The sequence below is a fragment of the Haemorhous mexicanus genome, chromosome 12 (assembly GCF_027477595.1).
Source record: "Haemorhous mexicanus isolate bHaeMex1 chromosome 12, bHaeMex1.pri, whole genome shotgun sequence".
Classification (NCBI taxonomy): domain Eukaryota; kingdom Metazoa; phylum Chordata; class Aves; order Passeriformes; family Fringillidae; genus Haemorhous; species Haemorhous mexicanus.
Window position 1 is genome coordinate 15,605,936 of NC_082352.1, and position 19,737 is coordinate 15,625,672.

General features: G+C 44.5%; 1 protein-coding gene across 6 annotated transcripts; it reads right to left on the reverse strand.

Annotated features, from left to right (window-relative positions):
* Window positions 1–654: 654 nt before the first annotated feature.
* ZDHHC1 (zinc finger DHHC-type containing 1) lies at window positions 655–19,156 on the reverse strand. 6 transcript variants are annotated; one of them, XM_059857261.1, is made up of 11 exons: window positions 19,025–19,156; window positions 17,680–17,898; window positions 15,787–15,962; window positions 15,048–15,149; window positions 14,005–14,129; window positions 13,508–13,666; window positions 9,985–10,097; window positions 5,026–5,111; window positions 4,288–4,381; window positions 3,223–3,331; window positions 655–3,051 (listed from the first exon to the last, which is right to left on the reverse strand). In XM_059857261.1, exons 2-11 carry the CDS (start codon window positions 17,896–17,898, stop codon window positions 2,519–2,521), a joined length of 1,716 nt encoding a protein of 571 aa, XP_059713244.1. In that variant the 5' UTR covers window positions 19,025–19,156; the 3' UTR covers window positions 655–2,518. The 6 variants fall into 6 exon arrangements, with proteins under 6 accessions (XP_059713244.1, XP_059713246.1, XP_059713245.1 ...); XM_059857263.1 differs by having other exon boundaries at window positions 655–2,793; window positions 10,033–10,097; window positions 19,025–19,138; XM_059857262.1 differs by having other exon boundaries at window positions 655–2,793; window positions 19,025–19,136.
* Window positions 19,157–19,737: the final 581 nt, after the last annotated feature.

Here is a 19,737-nt window from a genome sequence, read left to right on the forward strand (position 1 = left end):
CCATTTTCACTCTTGGGTGCTCACTGTGCATCTTCAATAGTGCTCCTTGGATATGGTTGTGGCAAAACCATAAACCCCAGCCAATTTCTATCACCATGTGGCAGACACAATTCTGCTGCCCTTGAGGCTTAGGATATCAGAGTCCAACACTGGCAGTGCTGGGAGCCATCCTGCTGGAGCCTGACTCTTGGCTCAGCACCCAGCTGCTCCAACTCACGGACACAGCTCTGCATGTTTGGTGGTCTTGAGCTATACAGCAGAGTGGAGCAAATGTTCCAGCTGAAGGCAGCAGAAGGATGTGCCTGGACATCTGATAGCCCAGGAAACCCAGCTCCCCTCAGCCCAAAGAGCACAGCAGCCTTTCTGCAGCAGAATGCAGAGCTGGCTGGGCCTCCTTCCTCTGGTGCTCCAGCACAAAAACCAGGCTGGGGTACACAGCTCAGGAGAAGATGGTCTGATCCCTACCCCTCAGGGAAGACACTCTCATCTAACACCCAAAAGGCCCTGTGGAGAGGGGACTGCTGTCACCCCCACATCAATTACAGTGCTGAGCCCTTCTGGGACTCCAGAGGCTCAGGGAGAAGAGAACCAAACAGCCCAGGGATCAACAACAGGGCAGAGCCAGGAATTGCTGCAAAAGAAAGGAGGAAACTATTTAGCAAAGAATATAGAAAATTTTATTGTGGCCAGAGCTACCAAAGAGCTCCATACATGATTTTGGGACTGATTCTGCATGGACAGAGTAACACACAAGGTCTGCTCAGGGGCACCTGCTGAAGAGGAATTACCAATGCTTTCTGGTGGAGGGACAGCTGGCCTTGGAAAACCAGGAGCCCAGCATTGCTGCAGGACACAGTTTCCTTGGATGACAGTGGACATGAGGAGAAACAGGAGAGACTTTGTCTAAGTAGGACACATAGGTGAGCAATGCCCTGGTCTCTGCAGACACCCAGTGCCACGTCTGCTGGTCCACACTCACCTGCTTTCCCAAAGCATCACACTGCCAGTGGGAACCACTGGCCACAGCAGGCAGGGAAGCTGCAAGGAGTGTGACCACAGGCCAGCCCTTCCTGCAAACTGAGACAAAATGACTTCAACAGCTACATCAGACTTCACTTTTTCTGATCAACAGATTGTGTAAATTGATGAAGAGTCAAAGCTCCTCATCCCAGTTCTTTCAGGAGACAAAAAAATCACACAAGAGAAGAGTGGTAAGGCAACCCTTTAAAACACTCCCAGGTCTTTCTCTCAGGCTAGCCTCTCCCATGAAGGCTGTGAGTCCAGCCTGCCTGTCCCATGTTGACTGTGCCCAGAGAGCCTTTGACTCCGGATCCCTGTCCTGCTCTGAGCCAGTTCCAAGGAATGCTTGCAGACTGAGCTAGACAGAGGGAGAACAGCTTAGCTTGGCTCTCACAGCACCATGCTTTGTCCTGTCCCTCCCTAACCTGCCATAGGCTGGAGAAAGGTCAGTTGTGCCTTCCACACATCAAAACATTTTGAAGGGTGATGAAGACTTCCCTGGCTTCCTTTTCTTTTCTGGTGCACCTGTTTGCTCACAGCACCAGCAGTGTGCTGTGCTGGGATGTGCCTGGAAATGTGCATCCAGCCACGCCAGTGCTGCTGCTCAGGGCTGTGCCAAATCCTGTCAGACATGGCCATGCTGGTGGCTGCTGTCTGGGCTCTGAGATAGCTGGCTGCTAGGCAGATCTGGGCTTGCTAAAGGCCCAACCTCAGCACTCAGCCAGGAACCTGAAACAGGGCACACTGCTTGGGGAAGCCATGAGGGCAGGGAGAGCACAGGTGCTGTAGGATGGCAGCCCAGACAGCTCTCTGCAGCTCACCCCCAGCACAGGGTGCTGTGGCTCAAGGCACTGCCATGTGCCCCACTGTCTGCTGTGGGATCTTTCTGCACTACACACACCCCAGGCTTGGCTGTGGACTAATACGGATCTGGCAGCCCAGGAACTGGAAAGGTTTCAGGGCCTGCTGTATCCCAAGACTTCTGATGAGAATGCTGCAGTGTGGGGCACCCCAGACTGCTGGGAAGGGGGAGCAGGTCAAACTATGCTGCCTTCCAGAGAACATGCTGGTGGTGGTCTTGGCTTGGGGATGCACAGTGGAAAGCGGTATAGGGATGGGGCAATCCTGAGGTTACTCCCTGACCACCTGCTGAAGCCCCTGAGCATGATCCAATGACAGGGAGTAGGCAGATGGAAATACAGCTTGCAGGGAATGGCAGAGGTGCAGCCTTGTTCTTCCCCATACACTCTGCTGGGAACTTACTGCAGTACCAGTGTGCAGAGGGCCAAGTGGGGTTGGCCCTTCCCCAGGGAAAGCACTTGAGCTCTCGTGAGCAAGTCTACCTCAGGTTTGCCACCTTGCTGCCTCTTGCCTTTGGCTGAGGATGAGAAATGTCCCACTGCAGCCTGACAGCACGTGCACAGTGAGGGGTGAGTCCTGTAGGCCTCCACTCAGCACTACAGCTGTTCCCAAAGGCCATGGCTTTGAAGGATGATCCCTAGGCCGCTGTGGTGCTTGTCCTTATGTCCTTTGAGCATGGATCATGTGTGCTCACATGCTGCTTGCTGGTGCATTTTCTGTGGTCAGGCTCTGACGTGCTCTCACTGGGCTGGGGCTGAGGAACAAAAGGTTCTCCACTGCTCTTACTTACAAACACAGCAGGAATCTTAGAAAAAAGCTCCAGGTCTCGTTCCACATGTCTGTCCTGCTGGCAGCTTCTTTTGACCTTGTGCTCAGAATACAGATTCTTCTTCCTGACTCCTCTGGGATTGTCTGTGGACAAGGGATAATGTTGAGAGTTGCCTGAGTTATTCTGAGGAGGCCCTTGAAGGACTGGGCTCCCAAGGTGAGTCTGAGCCACAGGAATCTCATCCATGGACTCAGCAGACTCAGAGTGATAGTCAGCTGGAGGTCCTGCTGCCTGGATGAGGCCCATGCTGCTGGGGGACACAGCAGCTCTCAGAGGAAAAGCTGGCACTAAGAGGTGAAGCCTGTGGGAAGGTGAGGTGACAGCAGCCGTGGCTGGGAACTCTGCAGATGGAAATAAAGGGAGAGGAAACCTTAAGGAGAGAGAGATGTCTCAGCCCCACAAAGACATCAACAAGCCCAGGAAGTCTGTTCTGGCTGATGCACTAGTGTTAAAGCAGATCATACATATATTTATGCAAGATTCACCAGAGAAGCTGACTGGTACACTCTCACCTGACAGGGGATCTGGGAATGAGGGCTGAGGTGTAGCATGTGCTTTAGATCCACTGTCCATTGCAGAAGAAGAAACTTTCTGCATTTTCTTTCTTCTTTTCTTCCGTTGCTGTGAAAGCAAGTAGCCCAAGAGAAGGGAAGTCACTTCACCAGCCCAAAGGAAGGAGACAATTTTTTTACTTATTACCTCTTTCTAATTCTTCCTACTTTGAATAACAAGCACTAGGTATAACCAAAGTCCAAGAATATTTTACCAATAAAGACTGAGATACTACAAAGAAGTAATAGAGAACAGGCATTTAATGAACACACCCCCCAATATCTGCATACAGTGACTCTCTCTGTGTAGGTACCTTGAAGCTGCTGTCTCATAGAGCTGGGGGGTTGTGTGAGACACTGGTCACTTACATTTGTAAAGCCAAACTACAAAAGGGAAATAAAACTCACAGAGCACAGGATGTCCCAAGAAAGGGACAGTCCTTGTCCCAAATACAATATTGATGAAAACAATTTTTTCTTGCCATCTAGATGGCAAGACTGATTAATAAGCTTGGAGGAAAGAGGAAAAGCACCACCACCTGCCATCTGAGCAAGAGGAGAGAGCATCTGGATGCAGATATGTGAATATCAGGAGCCCTGTCCACTTTGGAGAGCTGTTCCATACACTCAAGCTCCATATTCACACACACCATGTTTCCCTGGGAAACTGCTTTATTTGAACATTTAAACTGTTGGATTTTGCTCTATAGAAAACATGCAGAGCTTCTAACATCAACAAAGCAGTATAGCCAGAGTCACTGAGCTGCACTGGGGCAGCAAGGCACTGGATTACAGCTGTGAGCTTACGAGGGGACTGTAGGATAGCTCTGATCATGCCTGAGTGGAGACAGGAGAACATCACCTGGATTTGGTGACTGCAGGGCACAGCCACACCTGCAGACACTCACTGAGGGGAGGCAGAGCCTGTGTGAGCAGGGGTAAGCACAGCCTGCTCTAGAGTGAGCCTGCCTCAGCACCTGGCTGGGTTGTCAGCAGCACCTTGGGTGTGTGGCAAATCCTCCTTACCTGAGAAGGAGCCACAGAGTGAAGAGATGGGGACCCAGGGGATGAGCTCTGCTTGGGGTCACCTTCTTGGTTATGGACATAGAGCTTTGGAAAGCTAAAAACACAGCAGACACACAAGGTGATTCCCTAAGGCAGGATGTAAGTCTGATGCTCTCTTTGCCTGCACACACAGATCAGGCTGATCACAGCCTCCCCTGCCTTCCACAGCATTCCCAGCAAAACTGCAGGGGAACTTCTCCTGCACAATTGTGCAAAATATGAAGGAAATCCCCAGGGACACAAGTTAACAGGAAAGGACTAATTAAGAAACAAGGATCCTGTTTTCCCATGAGTGCTTGCCTGTGTTATAAACTTGTAACTGTTGTGATGCATTCCTCCACAACCTAAAATCATGCAACTATAACGAGCTCAATAGAGGAGTTACAGGACAAATCAGCCAGCCTTAAAGTAATTTTAATATAAAACAATTAATAGAAACCAGTTTGCTATAAAATATTTAATATAAAACAGCCTAAATAGAGTATTCTAGGAACAATATTTTCCCAGGAGAGGGAAGGCAAGTATTCCTGCAGGTATCTACCCTCCTGAAACTCAAAGATATCACCATGCCTTGCTCCAAACACTGATGCTCCCTATCCTTCTAAGTACTGCTGTCTTAGGGCCCATCAGTGACCTTAACAGCAATTTCCCATTCACCACACATGGTGCTGGGAGAATCTTATCCTTGACTTTTCTCACCTTTTTCCTGAAGTTACTGTTGAGAATTCCTCTACTTGAATTCCAGGGTCTGTATAGCCAGGATTACCTGACAATAAGTCTGCTTCCTGGAGAAAAACAAAACAAACAACATCTTCAGAGTAATACAAACACAGAGGGGAGAAGAGGGATTTCCATTACAGATGTACTCTCTCTCCTTATGCCAGATATCTTTCATTCTTATTGGTAGCACAGCAGGAAATTGAGCTTAAGAAGATGGAAAACCCAAGATTGGCACAATTAGAAGTCCTTTATTAATTTGTTTAGTCCAGTCAGTATTTCATATGACTCAAAACCAAATCACACTTACAGAGATCAGCTTAGTCATTTCTTGGGAGCACATTCAAAATACCACTTAAAGCTTCCATTAGTTACACAGTCCAATCTGAGGAGCTCTGCAGTGAATGCAAAAAATGTCTTTTAAATTCAAAATGGAGGTGAGGAGAATGGAAGCATCAAATATACAGGAAAGACATAAAGTGTTTTCTATTTATTGTGTAACCCTGTATGGTTAAGACCTGCTGATTTTTAAAAATGAGTGTGATATATTGTTTATTTGCCTCAAGTATGGATGAGCTCAGAGTAATGACAGCTGAACTTGAAAACTGCGTATTTTCAGAAACATTATAAGAATAAGTCTCCTAAATCCAAGTGCTGTATTACAGGAAAGGAGCCCAGTTCTCCCTCAAAAGCACCCAGTTAGCATGGTCAGAGTACCAAGGGATGAAGAGTATGAAGCACTGTTATCAAAAAAGGAAAAATCATGCTCAGAAGAACCTGGACACCACACAGCTGCTTTTAAACTTGGCTAATCATCAAGAGAACTTCTTCATAAGTATTTCACTGTGCAGCGACTATAAAGATATTTTAAAGTAACTTTTAGGTTAAGATGGAAGGACTTAAAATGTGATAGGCATTAGCTTCAAAAATAGCTAAAACGAGCTCATGAAGACCTTTTTGGCATGTCCAATTTTGACTTCATGAAGACCTTTGTGGCATGTCCAATTTTGACTTCATTTTCTCAAATTTGCTGATCAGGCTCTTTTTTCTGAAGAGCCTGATCAGCAAATTTGAGAAAATGAAGTCAAAATTGGACATGCCACAAATGAGTTCCTGAGAGATCCAGGGCCTCTGCACTTGAACAAATTCATAAACAATCAACAAAAGAGCAGAGCAGTGAGAAGCCTGGTGATGACACTCCCTGATGTAAGGCATTAAAAATGAAAGCCCGCCGCAAAGAGCTGCGGAAGATCTTTGCAATATTGAATTACAGGGTGCTAAAATGGCACAAAAAAAATCAATATTGCTAGAGGTAAAGATGGAAAGTGAAGCATGTGGGAAAAGCAGTTTAAACTTTATATACAAAGCAACAGTCTCTGAACCGGAAAAGAATCCATGGAGCTGCACATTCAGTGACAGCCAAGAAATCATTTCAGATGTTAGGAATAAAAAGGAAAGACAAATAAAAAGAGAAAAAAATGCAGCTGTTTTATAGGTAGTAACATAAAATCTAAAGGGAATTGGTTTAGAAATCAAAACCATGTCCTTCTGATTTCAAAATTCATCCAAGTGCAAGATTAATAATCTGCAGAAATTTACTACATGTATTTCAATTGGAACTTGTAACTCAAGTCACATCATCACTCATCACCAAATGAACACAAAGTGTGCACAAATGTCTCCTCAAAGCTCCTTGGGACATTTACAATCAAGATTTACCTTCAGGCCTCATGCACCTGAGTCACAAGGGAAGGAGACCTGACACAGTCTCATGTCACTGTGAGTGTACAGGCAGAGATGCAGGTCTTTTCAGAGGGAAGCAGCTCATGGCTGAAATGAGCTGCAGCAGGAGACATCTCACTGCACAGAACAACTGAAAACAATCAGGACTCAATGTCCACAGCACATAAACAGGACTGCAGTACTGGCATTTCAAGGGAGCTTAATAAATGATTCATCTTGAGAATAACGTGGACAATTTCTTTCCAAGCAGGGAATGAAAGAGCCTTTTTAAATCCATTTTGTTCATTTCAGCCTTCTATAAATAATGTAGAACCAAATCAGCCACATAAATGAAAGTAAAGCATTAGAGCTGACTATGAAAACAAATGAGACTCAATCAGTAGAAAATACAATGTTCTCTCTGAGTGTGACACAACAGCTACAGCCACAGCAACAGCCACAGCACAGAGCCCAAGCCTCCCTCTGCTCCCAGGCATTTAGCAGGAGAATCAGAATCCTTCCACTGCAGCATCAAGACGAGCCACCCTTTGCAGCTGGGGTGTCAGGATTCAGCTGCTGCTCCTGCTGAAAGCAGACTGCTGGAGTGACACACTGCCCAAGTTCTGCCCCCATGCAAATCCTGGCCACGTTCACCAACTGCCAGCTGTGACCACCCCAAGGTCCATGGCTTACAAGCCCAGGATGGATTCAGCTCCCTTGCCCCCTGCAGCTGCCCTTATCAACCACTTCAGTGTCAGGAAGCGCCCTGAAGTGCTGTCTGCCTGGAGGGGAAGCAGAATTGAACAGGAAGAAAGAGTTCTTGTCCCAAGGAAGGTGGGTCTGTTGCAAGTGTTGAGGCTGAGAGTGAAGACTAAGTTTGTCTTACATCAACATTGGAAGAAAGAAACAATTCTGAAAGTGTAAGGGAAGCTGAGTAAAATCTGTGTTTAATATTTAAAATCAAATCCCACCAACCTGAATCAGCTTCCAAAGCAAGTTCAAAGCTTTAGGAATGTGAGAAGAATCACATCCCAGCTGGCCTCATATGAAAGCCAGCTCCCTGGCATGAATGCAATTATGCATTAAAGCATAGGGTTTGGTTTAGTTTATATTTCTTTGGACTGCAAATGACTGCAGAAAAAATGGTTACTTGCACATCCTGCTTTAGGTATGGTAATAGAAGCAAAGGCTCAATGTGGCCAACTGTTTTGCATTTTTTGTAACATCTGAACCACTTAAATGTGCAAAATTAGGGCTCGTATTTTGTAGATCCTACAAGTACATAAGAATCCTTTATCCTGAACAAGAATCCTTTAACTTGAACATAGCTAAAGACTTGACCACAGACCAACATGGAAAAGTGAAGCCAAAACCAACACCCAAGCTTGAATAAGGCTCAAAACCAAACGTTAAAGGGGAAAAGCATGTTTCTTCTTAGTCCCTAAAATGAATGAACAGTTCAGACAAAAGTGGGAAGAGGATAATTTCCATTTTATGCTTACAACATGTTGGATCAATTACAAAGGGTTGCAGTGTTCAAGCTAAAGAAGGCTGTATTCAACACAGCTTACAAAAGGCAAGTCACTTGGTGTCCTCCTACTCCAATCTATTTGTTTGTGTTTATCTCTGGTTGCTATGTAAGAAACAAGGAAAATCTAGTGGGTTAACATTTTTCTTAACAATGTTACTGGGCATCATCCAGTCTTTCTTGTTCCCCAAGGTCCTAACTGCAGTCCTGAAACATCAAACTCCTTTTCACCCTGCTCCTTCCAGGCTTGCTGCTTCAAATTAACCATACTCACACATATTTAGATAACAACCAGTGCAGACAGGAGAACAACACAGGACAGGAGAATGCTAACATCCCAAAAGTGCACACACACATAAAGTCCACCCCTGTTCAAATACATTTTCAGTATTAACTAAAATTCAATAACTAGATGATTAGAGATAATGCTTTGTTATTTTTTTAATTTTCATAGTAAGCAAAGCTCTGTGAAACAAAGTGCCAAATATTTTTGTTGTTATGGAAACCTCTGTTTAAACTGAAAGTTCAACTTTTCCAAAACAGTAAAAAATATATATGAAAAGCTAGGGAGTTCATATTATAGAAAACTAAATGAACTCACTTTCCCCTTTGCTTTGATAGGGAAGAACTATGGATGAATCCAGAGACATCCCAGTATCTCCACAGAGAATACTTGGATGAAGCTTGTATTAAATTAATTTCTTTTGAAATACAAAAATGTTTGTATAGTAAATAACTTACTTGCATAAAATGAAAAATTACACATGACTGAGAATCACAGAATTTAGACTAGGAAGAAGTTTTGGAAATTTCTAGTTCAAGCCCCTGCTGAAGACAGTATAGAATGTGTCCAGTCAAAATCTGAGTTAATCCAATAATTTATTTTGCCTTGTATCAAAATAAATTACACTGAACCACTCCATTCAGAGGCAGATATACTTACCTCAGCAGAGTCTAACAGCATTTAAGAGCTTGTAGAACTCTTTTTACACAGACATAGATCAACATCATGGTAATAACAAGGACCCTTATCATTATACAGACTCATTTCAAAGAAAAGCAGATATCTGGGTCATTTCTGAAAACTGGTGCCCTTTTCACTTTTAAGATGGTTAAATTACTGATATTATTAGCTGCTCAGTGATTAGCCCCAGTTTCCCCAGCCCTAGAGCCTATCTCATTTGAAGTCATGACACAAGGCCCCAAGATGTGCAGTGCCACCCAAACAGATGGTCCTGTCCTTTTCAGGGAAAGGATTCTTCCCACTCCTCAGTCACCCTCCTTCGTGCTGAGCCAGGCATTTATGTGACTGCTTGGTGAACCGAATGGGAGGCAGCTGGGCCAGCTCAACTATTTTTTTAATAAAGTTTATTGTTACTCAGATGAGTTCCCCCACCCTGTCCTAATGAACAGCTGTGCTGGCAGAAGAGACAAGATAGTGCAGGGCCCAAAACAAGTGGTGGAGGAAGAGAGTGGGTGGGATTGATTCCTTTGAAAGCACTACTTGCTTATACCTAAAGTGTTCATGGAATTACAGGCCTTGCACTCTTTCACATCCTACTCAACTCCATCAAAGTACCAAGTCTTATCTTTGGCAACTGCCTTTAAAATCTGGAGCACAAGAAAGCAAAGCAAAGTTTACACAGCAAACAAACAAGGCTGTTTTTGGAAAATGGGCTGAAAGTGAGTACCTGACTGGGTCTCACTTGGGAGGAACAAGACTCCTGTTTCTTGTCTACCTTGTCTGGCTGCTGCTGGGGACGCTGCTGCAGGATGTACTCATACGTAGTCAGCTTGTGCCACACTGAAAGGGAAGAAAGAGACCTGTCAGCACAGGAAAGGCCCCTCCCTGACTGCACTTACACAAACAGGCTGGATAACTATACCATCAAATAGTAACTATAAACATGAAGAAACTGATAATCCAAGCCAAAAGCAGCTGTGCTCTGTACATCCTACTAGATCCTTTATTGTCACCATCACAAAGCTTTCTTATAGTCCTGCTATTCTAAAGTGTATCAGAATGGTACAGCCCTCTATACTGTAGTAATTTGTTCAGTTCATTTCAGGGCAAATCCATTATTCTTGTCTAAGAGGTTTAGATCTGCACTGTACAAATAGCCCAGTGAGCAATCAGAAGGTATTGCAGAAGGTGGTGCTAAATGGAGAGAAGAAATGGAGCAGGTTAGTGTGTCCTGTAGTGATTGAGACACTTAATGTGCAAACCAGAGAGCATCAAATGCACAGCTTGCCTCGTGCCAAACAGATGTGCCCAGAGTTCACATCCCTGACTTTATGAGCTCTCCAGGTGCCCATGCAAACACATCTTCTTCCATGAATGACCAAAAGCATGTGACATTTCTGAGCAACTTGGTTTCTTCATCAGACCCAAGAGTCCAAAACGCAGACATTCTTCCCATAATGACCTTAAGTATTTTTAGAGAATAAACCCAGAAAAGGATGCTGAAGGGTTTTAGTGCACAGCCTGGTGGCTATTCCTCCTTTTTACAGAAGCACAGCAGTTAAAGCAGATGCCTAGGATCAGCTGGACTAAAATCCTCCCTCTGCCTGAAGACATTTAGATCACTGATATCTTACCTCTCAATACCATGCCCTGAACACAGGACTACTTCACAGAGAAGTGGAGGAGAATCACCTTATGAATAAATAAAAATCACCTTTTGAAGGAATCACAATCACTTTATGAAGAAATAAAAAATCAGGATCCATTTGGCCAAGAAGAGAGAACATAGAGATGAATGTGAGTCTGCAGCCAAGGGATTACTTAACAGGGACAGTGCAGGGTGCTGGCAAGTGCTCCTAGAATGGCACCCTTTGCTTTCTTTGAAAAACAGAATGTTGCTTCATAAGCAAAGGCCTATTAACCATTTTAAATTTGGATTTTGTTGGTTTCTGAATACTTAGAGTGTAACTTTTAAAATATTTTAATAGAGCTATTTAGTTGAAATACTGCATTTTTTGGCCAGATAACACTGCAGCACATTGCATGCAAAATATAATCAGTCTGTGAATAACCCTATATGCTTTCCTATATTCCCTAGTATTTTTTTTTTTTTATTCTACTATCAGCCTTTTGGTATTGAAGAAAAAAAAAGTCCTCCCTCCAAGCTTCTGAAGTGCCATGCTTCACCAAATGCCTCCAGAACTGAATCTGAATCAAGACTAGTAATTTTGAATACATGGATCTACTATTTGAAAATAACCTACTTTATTTGAGTGATCATAGTGAGTAATTAACTGGAGAGTAACTCTGAGATTTTCACTGTGCTTGTAACAAAATTATAGATTCTAAATTTTAATAGCCATACCTGACTTAAGCCATTTTGTAATGAGAAGCCTAAGGGCAGTACCACTCACATGGGTGCTATTGAATTTCTGTAATTTAATTACTGAAAAACAAAAAAGTATATGAAGAAATACTGACCAACGGTAATTACACTGGAATTGGTAAGGTGTATTTCTAGTCTCAAAAGAGGGAAGACAGTTCATTACTACACTGTCTACCTTAAAACATTCAGAGGAGACTATTGGCAATTACAGGTATAAAATAAGAAGAGTTTAAGTTCACACATACTTTGTCTCCCTAAAAACCAGTAGTAAGTGCAAATGCAGTGGTAAGTGCAATACATATTCATATGCATATGCAACACACAATAAAGGCTTCAGTGTGGTGACACCCCTCCTTTAAAGCAAGGGCTTGCACACTACATTCTGCACAGCTGGGAACATTTTCATTAAGGCAGCAGATTATAATGTAATAAAACATTAAAAACATTAGCAATAATTCTGTTTTCACACAAGATGGAACATAAAGATTTAAAATTGGGCCAAAAGTAGAAGTTAATTTGGCTCGAAATTTATTCAAAAAGAGGAAAAAGAATCACACCAAGACAAGAGCAGCAAAATCTCCCCCAAGCCCAGAGCACTAGTGGCACACAAAGAGGTTTCTGTCTGTCAGATAAAGCAGGTCATTATCTCAGGCAGGGAGCACCCTCTTGTGGAAGCTGCATACAAGGACAGGATAAATACCACTCAGAACTAAACAGAATAATCCTTTTTCATTCAGGAGAAACCTTCCTGGAGCTTTGTTATGCTTTTCGTCTTTAAAAAGTGCTAGATCAACCTTTCAAATCTCCAGGCAGTGCCATTAACCCAGAAAAGCCAACTGTCAATTCTGCCAAGGAAGTGAAATTGCAGCGTGCCCAAATTTCAGTCAAGCTCAAAGAAGCTGTAGAAGAAAAGGATGGTCAGTGTCCTCACTGGGTGCACTGTCCCTGACAGCTGGGAACATTCCCCTACCAAACACTACACTTCAGCAGTGCAACTGTTTTGCTTCTGGAGCCGTGCTGGTTTGTGCTGACCTAGTTTGTGTTGGCATCTGCAGGTCTGTTAACTGAGAACCTGAAAATCCATTCAAGGATCCTTTGTAACCTCTGTCCTCACTTCTCTTCCACCACATCCCTTCTTTCCTACTTCTGGCACCACCAATCACTGCAAATGTAAGATCTTTCCCTATCATGACTTTCATCAGCAGCCAAAAAGCATTGGCTTAATTTTGGATGATAGCTGAAGAAAAGTTTTTGACGCCCATCTCTACATAAACAAGCATAAATATCCTTTCTTGACAGAGCAACAAGCAGTAGATCTAAAGAGAAGCCTTTCTGAAAGCCTCTTCCTCTGAATTCCACAAATCTTCTTGTATCAATATGGTACAATTTCCATAAAGGGACCTTAACCTGCATGGCAGTGCTCCAATCAGAAATTCAGCTCCACACATCCACATTTCTCTGGGTAAGGGAAAAATACAGGCTCTTTCACACAACAGAAGTGGGGAGCACTGTGAGGAGACTCACAAAGGCCGTATGTGGAGTTAATCTGAATCTGCCATCACTGGCACCAAGCTGGGATTGACCAGTTCATCCCACTTGGCCTCTCCAGTACCCTACCATGCGCTTTCAGTTTCAGGATAACACAGAATAAACATGGCTGCAGAGGACCAACATAAGCCCCACATTACACAAGCACTGATAAGCCTACCTGGTACAGGGGGGAATTCAGAAATATAATGTTAAATCCCAATTTTGCACAATGGGTGCATATTAGTGACATGGCTGAACACACAGTGAATGCAGGATGAGTAGAAGATAAGCAAAAATGAAACGGGGGTATAGATGACAGGAACAAAATACCTACAGAGATAGATGTGAAAGGTCAAGAGGTGGCCCAGCAGGATCATGGTCACTAGGCTGAGAAGAATAAAAATCCCAGCTGTCACCAAAATGGCAGGTGCCCGAGTCTCAACAGGAGATGCAGGAAGAAACACAAACCAGCGGTCCATGTGGTTCCTCAAAGCTGTAAAACAAAGAGAGTTGGAGGTAAGTAGATTGTCCAGGTATGAATTATCTCTAAATAAACTTTACAGTTGGAAATCCTGTTAACTCAAAAGTAGATGCAGACCCATTGTGCACTGGAGGCCTATGAAATCCAGTGTCTGCAGGGCTTTTAGGAAGAGCAACTAGCCCTGTAAGGAAAGACATTCCATCCAGCTGAGCAGAGATACTCTAACAGAAATATAAAATGGAAGCAGTAAGGAACGGAGCTCCTCCTCAGTGGAAGAGCTGACAGAATCCAAACCCTCATCAAGATATGCTGCCTGCTCCCCAGGATGCTCATGTGAAGCACTGCAGTACCATCGAAGTGCTGGTCAGAGCGAAGCACCGCGGGGTCGACGAAGAACTCCACAAAGACATAGAAAGCGACGAGCAGCAGAAGCCCCAGGCCCAGAATGGCAGACAGCACGCTGTTCAAAAAGAGCCTGCCAGGAAAGGGAGAGGTCTCAGTGGCTTCAATAACATCACACACACAAATCAATATCCCACCCTCTAATAAACATAGAGATACAGACAGCTACCTCAAATTACTGTCACACTTTCTTACACTTATGATAAGATACTGGTGAACAGCTTTACTTATTATTTGTTACTCTGAGGGACTAAACTGTGACCCTTTAGTGCAACCATGGTTACAAAACAGTCAAGTATATCTAGGACAGACAAAGAGCTCCTTTGCACAAAATCTGAAGTGTAGTGTGTGTCAAAGGCAAATCCCTTCCCGATCTGCTTCACCAGCCACCAGTGTAACATGGCACGCAGCAACAACACCACTTTGCTTTCCACAGGGTTTAAGTGCAGGAAAGTAAATTGAGAAGCAACAGCGACGGTCTCCTTATTCTTATCTCAAACCTGGCATGGATTAGAGGTCCTTATATGCTGCTGTGACTCCTACCAACTGGCAAGTCTTGTAAGGAAAGCACATGATGTGGATGCAGGTTGTCTCAAACTGGAACAGCACCATCATGGTTCCATTCCTACTCCAGCTTTCAGAAGCACTAAGGACACTCAATTAACATCCTCTAAGCATTTCCTAATACTAAATAGTAACTCTGTTTCTAGTTCTAGTAACTCTATTTCTAGTTCTCTGTTTTTACTTACAGATGTTTAGCTACAACATTCTAAGTTTAGGAATTTTATCCCTGGTTATTTGAATGTCATGATTATGCTTGTATTTCCCATCTAGTTTTCTTATGACTGATTCTATTCAGCCAGGGGATAAAACAAAAATGGTTCTGCATGTCTAAGTACAGACTGGACTGAGATACAGGAGAACCCTGGAAAGAGAAGAAGCTGCATTATTGATGCAGTGTTGTGCTTCTGCCACAATGCCAAGCTCTTACCAGTAATTCCTCTCTCCCACACAGTTGTTGAGCCATTTGCAGTGATGATCAAAGCCACACACACACTTGTTGCAAGTTCCACAGTGCTTTGACTTGGCACTCCTGCCAAAGAAAGGGTAGCATTAGCATGGCAGGCAGCACCAGCTCATTACTATGACTTTTCAGTTACTCAAACACAGGGGGATACAGCAGCAGAGATCCTGGTAATAGTGAGTAAACCTTCTGCATCAGGAGTACTTCATCTCCCAAACACTGCGGCACCACAATCCCAAAATTCGCTTTTCAAGGCACTGCATGATTTTTAATTTGGAGATTGTTGAATTCTTATTTGAATCCCTTCAGCAATTCAGCAATACTCAATGCCTGCCCTCCAAGCATTTCCTGGAACTCGCAGCATCCAGCTAGAGACAAGCGCGCACACACACACACACACACAAAGAGACACAGAGACACAGAGACACAGACAAACACACACTGATACGTAAAACACCAACACCCAGGGAACATGTCACACTACAGCCTTCTCCACACAACGTGAGCAATGAAATAAAACACAGAACCCTGCACACAGCTGACAGAAGGCCCCTACCCAACTACCTGAACCCTGCCACAGCATGAAGCTTAACTTGCACTGTAGCAGTTCAGGGGCTCAATTTCAAATCTTAGTGTCTGATGTTGAGGACTAATGGTGAAATGCAATGATGAAGAAGACAGCGCAGGAGAAAGAAGAGATACTTACACATCTACATCACAGACATGGCAGTGATGGTTCTCAATGACATGTGCGTGTTGGTTACGGTTGAAGGTGGCCAGAGGGCCCAGATAGTTTTTTTCTCGCACATTTGCATCCGCAGGATCAATGGAAACTGCAGTAAGATGAACAACTAAATGGTAGATAAAACACACTCCTGGACACTGAAGTACACAGTTAAGGATTTAATATGTCTTTTAATCTTTAATACACAAACCCCACACAGATGAAAAATTTGTGGCATAGAATTAGAAATTGCTATAAAACCGATTGCAGCACATTAATCTGAGCTTTATTGATAGAGACGTTTGCCTTGTAATAAATATCCCTGGAAAAAGATAACTCAATCTACAGGAACATCCCTCCTCATTATGTACTACTCTGTCTTGCAGAAGTGCCCTTCCTAGCACAGAATGTCTTCAAAAGTTACCTGTACTTACCAGAATCTGACCCCAAGTACAGCCTGGTGACATAGGTCCAAGTTTCTTAGTCCATACAGACTCCTTGGAAAGGCTGTGCACATGCCCCTTTCACTGGACCAGACTTTCAAGAAAAAAAAGGTCACATCAAGGAAGTAGTATTGATTACCTTGCTTTCCTTTTCCTTAGAATCCCAAGGAGGAGGAGCACATCTTTAAAGCAGGCTCCTACAAAGGATCCAGAGTTTGTCATTGTTTCTATACACCCAGATGTGCACATCATTGATCATACTAAGACCTACAGGAAATAGATCAGTGTAGTAAGTTAAAAAAGGAGGCCTCTGAGAGGTCCAGCTCACTGGAGCTCTGATGGCTGGTGGAGCAGATTGGGAAGGGATTTGCCTTTGACACAAAAGAGACATTAGTGCTTTATTAATGGGAAGTAAAACTTGAGGAAATGTTAATCTGTTGAATTAAAAGTAACTTTAGATTGCATTAAGATATTTGTTAGACAAATTCATAAGGTTTGAACTGTGATAATATCAAGGACTTGAGCAAGCTAAATAGATGTAAGACCACTGAGCTAATTATATTAATGTCTAAATCATGCAGGTGTAAAAACTATAACAATAATAAGCAAAGTCATCCCAAACATATCCAAGACTTAGAGGCATCTGTGTCATATGTATAAATGATGTAAGTGCACACCCCATCCCTTTAGAACAAGGTCTGGTCTTGAGGAAGTTCCTTCCCTGGGCACAGATAATAGTAGAGGTGGCACTAGGAGTACTGGGAGCACTAGGATCACTCCCCAGCTGCTCCAGGCTCAACAAGCCAAGGGTCCTCAGCTGCTTCTCCTCTAGACCCTCCACTATCTTTGTTAGATGTGTACTAAACTGCTGCTCCAGACTGTTCCATAAGAGACCTCTCCTCTGAAGTTCATACCACACCACCTTGTGTACCACTCCCAGGAGAGTGCTCAGGGAGGAGATCCACTGTGAGCCACCACAAGCAACCCACCATCCAACCACGAGCAAGCCAAGCTGCCTTTCATGACTCACCCAGCCAGCACAGAGAGGTGGGGCTGCCTTCACAACAAGGATGTTTCAGGAGGGGCTTTTTTGTATGACTTCCCTCAAACCCTGCAGCACCCTGGTAGAAGAATAATATAAAGCAAAGGAAACACACAGGCAGAAGCAGGCAGCAGAAGGGAACTGGAGGCAAAGGCAGTAACCTTAATGGAGAGCGATGAAGCAGAACATCAGTGACCTAAAGTGAGGATCTCAAAGCAACTGTTTTTTTATAGTCAGGAGATGATCAAGATGATGGTGACAGTTCAGAGAAACATTCTGGCTTAGGTGCTTTTCTCCTATGCTTTCTGTGCTACCCAACAAGCGATCTGTGCTAACAAACCCCCAGGGACAGTTGTACCAGCCCCTGCTCTCCTCTCCATCCAAGGATACGATGTAACCAGCGGGCAGCCAGTGGCGGGGCAGGAGGGGAACCAGGATCCCAAAGCCAACCAGAGCAAAGAACAGGAACAGCAGCCAGGCAATGACCTGGAACAGGTGCAGGGGCCAGCTCCAGCCATTTCTTCGAGCACGTTGGACCTTCACCTCAGGGACAGCTTCACCCAAATCCTCTGGAGCTATCTTATTATGGGGTTTATTGCAGATATTCATCTACAGAAATCAAAAATGGAAAACAAAAGGATGTGAAGCAAAAGTACTGTGACTGAGCCCTGGTGCTGGAGAGATGCTCCAAGGCAGACAAAAATGATGACACACATGAAGAGAAACAGGTCTGAGCTCAGAAGCAATTTCTCCTTTTCTCAGTTTCTGATGGATTATTATATGCTGCTTTTCACTTGCCACAGGGCCAGAAGAGCTTCTAACAACAGAAAGTTGGGCTGCTCTGCTTCACAGAAAACATGAGATAGCAGGGAGAGCAAACCAGGCAGGAGATCAGGGGCAGCATCACAAAACCAGCACAAAGGAGCTGTGCTGGACCTGAGCTGACTCAAGGTACCTCTGCACCACTCCCACCCTTCCTTAGTAAATAAGGAGGATGTGAAATTAACATCTAACATGACAAACAACTTCAATTAGTCTGATTAACATGCACAAGAGAGTGATGAAAGAAAAGGAGGAGGTCTCTGGCTCACTTGTGGTATTTTTGATAACAGTGCCAGAACAATTCCACAGGGCTGGAAGAGAGCAAGCACAGCAACTGCTGAAAGAGTGAGCAGGACAATTCCCACCTTGGTAAGCCAACAGCCCTTCAGTCCCCGGTGAAGGGCTGGAAATGTCTTTTTGGGTCAACTGGTAGAGGAGTGAGTAAGAATAGCAAAGAATATAATTTATGTTCATCAGCATGGCCTTATCAATACATAAGCTGGAAAAAAAAAAATTCCTAACTTCACCCTTTGAAGTAATTAGAAGCATCTGCCTGCATTCACCATTTAAGTTGCTACCTTGCAACTGGCTCATCACCGATGAGAAATCATTACAAATCATGTCATCCTTTTCTCATTAGGCTGTTGAAAACTTGCTTGTGCATCACTTCGAGCTACCTGTTACAAAACCCACAGTGGGTATATCCGGCATGCCTTTATACCCAGCTTCAGAAAACGCTGAATATAAAAACCAGCATGAAGTCACTCTCAGGGTAGACAGAGAGAGAGGCACCGGGACGCAAGCGCAAGAAGCACCAGGAGCCGAACCGGCCCGGGCCAGCGGTTTCCCGGGCAGCCACTCTGGTGAGAGCCGCGTAGACTCCTCCCGCACTCCACCACCTCCAACCCCTCACCTTCTTCCCGCAGAAGCGGTGGACAGCGGCCCCGGCCCCGCCTCATGCCCAGGCAGGGCGCGGGGCCCCCGGCTGAGGCCTCCACGGCAGCGCCCGGCGCCTCCGCGGGCCTCGGGCCGCTGCGCCCGTCGCCATGGCAACGGCTACGGCGGCGCGCAGGGGGCAAAACAAGCCGGGCGCGATCGCTCCTACATGAGATTCCGTCCTACATAAGCCCCGGGGTGGGGTCCTCTCATACCCGGGGAAACCCTGCCCACGACACCCCCCAGCCTTCCAAGGGGTGACATTCCATACAGATGGGGCTGGAGATGCCCAGTGAGCCATCGGTGGAGGCTGGTTGGGAGCTAAAGCCATCCCACTCCTGGAAAATTCCATTCCCTGCTATATCGAGCAGCCTTTATGGCATGAAAATGTAGTATTTTTGTTTATATGTATATATATATATATATTCAGATATACACTGTGATGTAATGAGGTTGCTGAATTTTACTGGGGTGTTTGGAATCTTACTTTGGAGGCTTTGCAGTGGTTTGTGCTTAAGTAAAACAAAGTAAAGGACATGTAACTGAGGATTGCTTTATCAGTGGAGGATAAAAGATACCCCTGGGCAACCAGGATAACATAGCATTTGATGGATTTGAAACCCTCCTAGCATCATCTGGCATCAGTGATTCCAGGGATGCCTGGATTGTAGAATCATGGATTACCCTGAG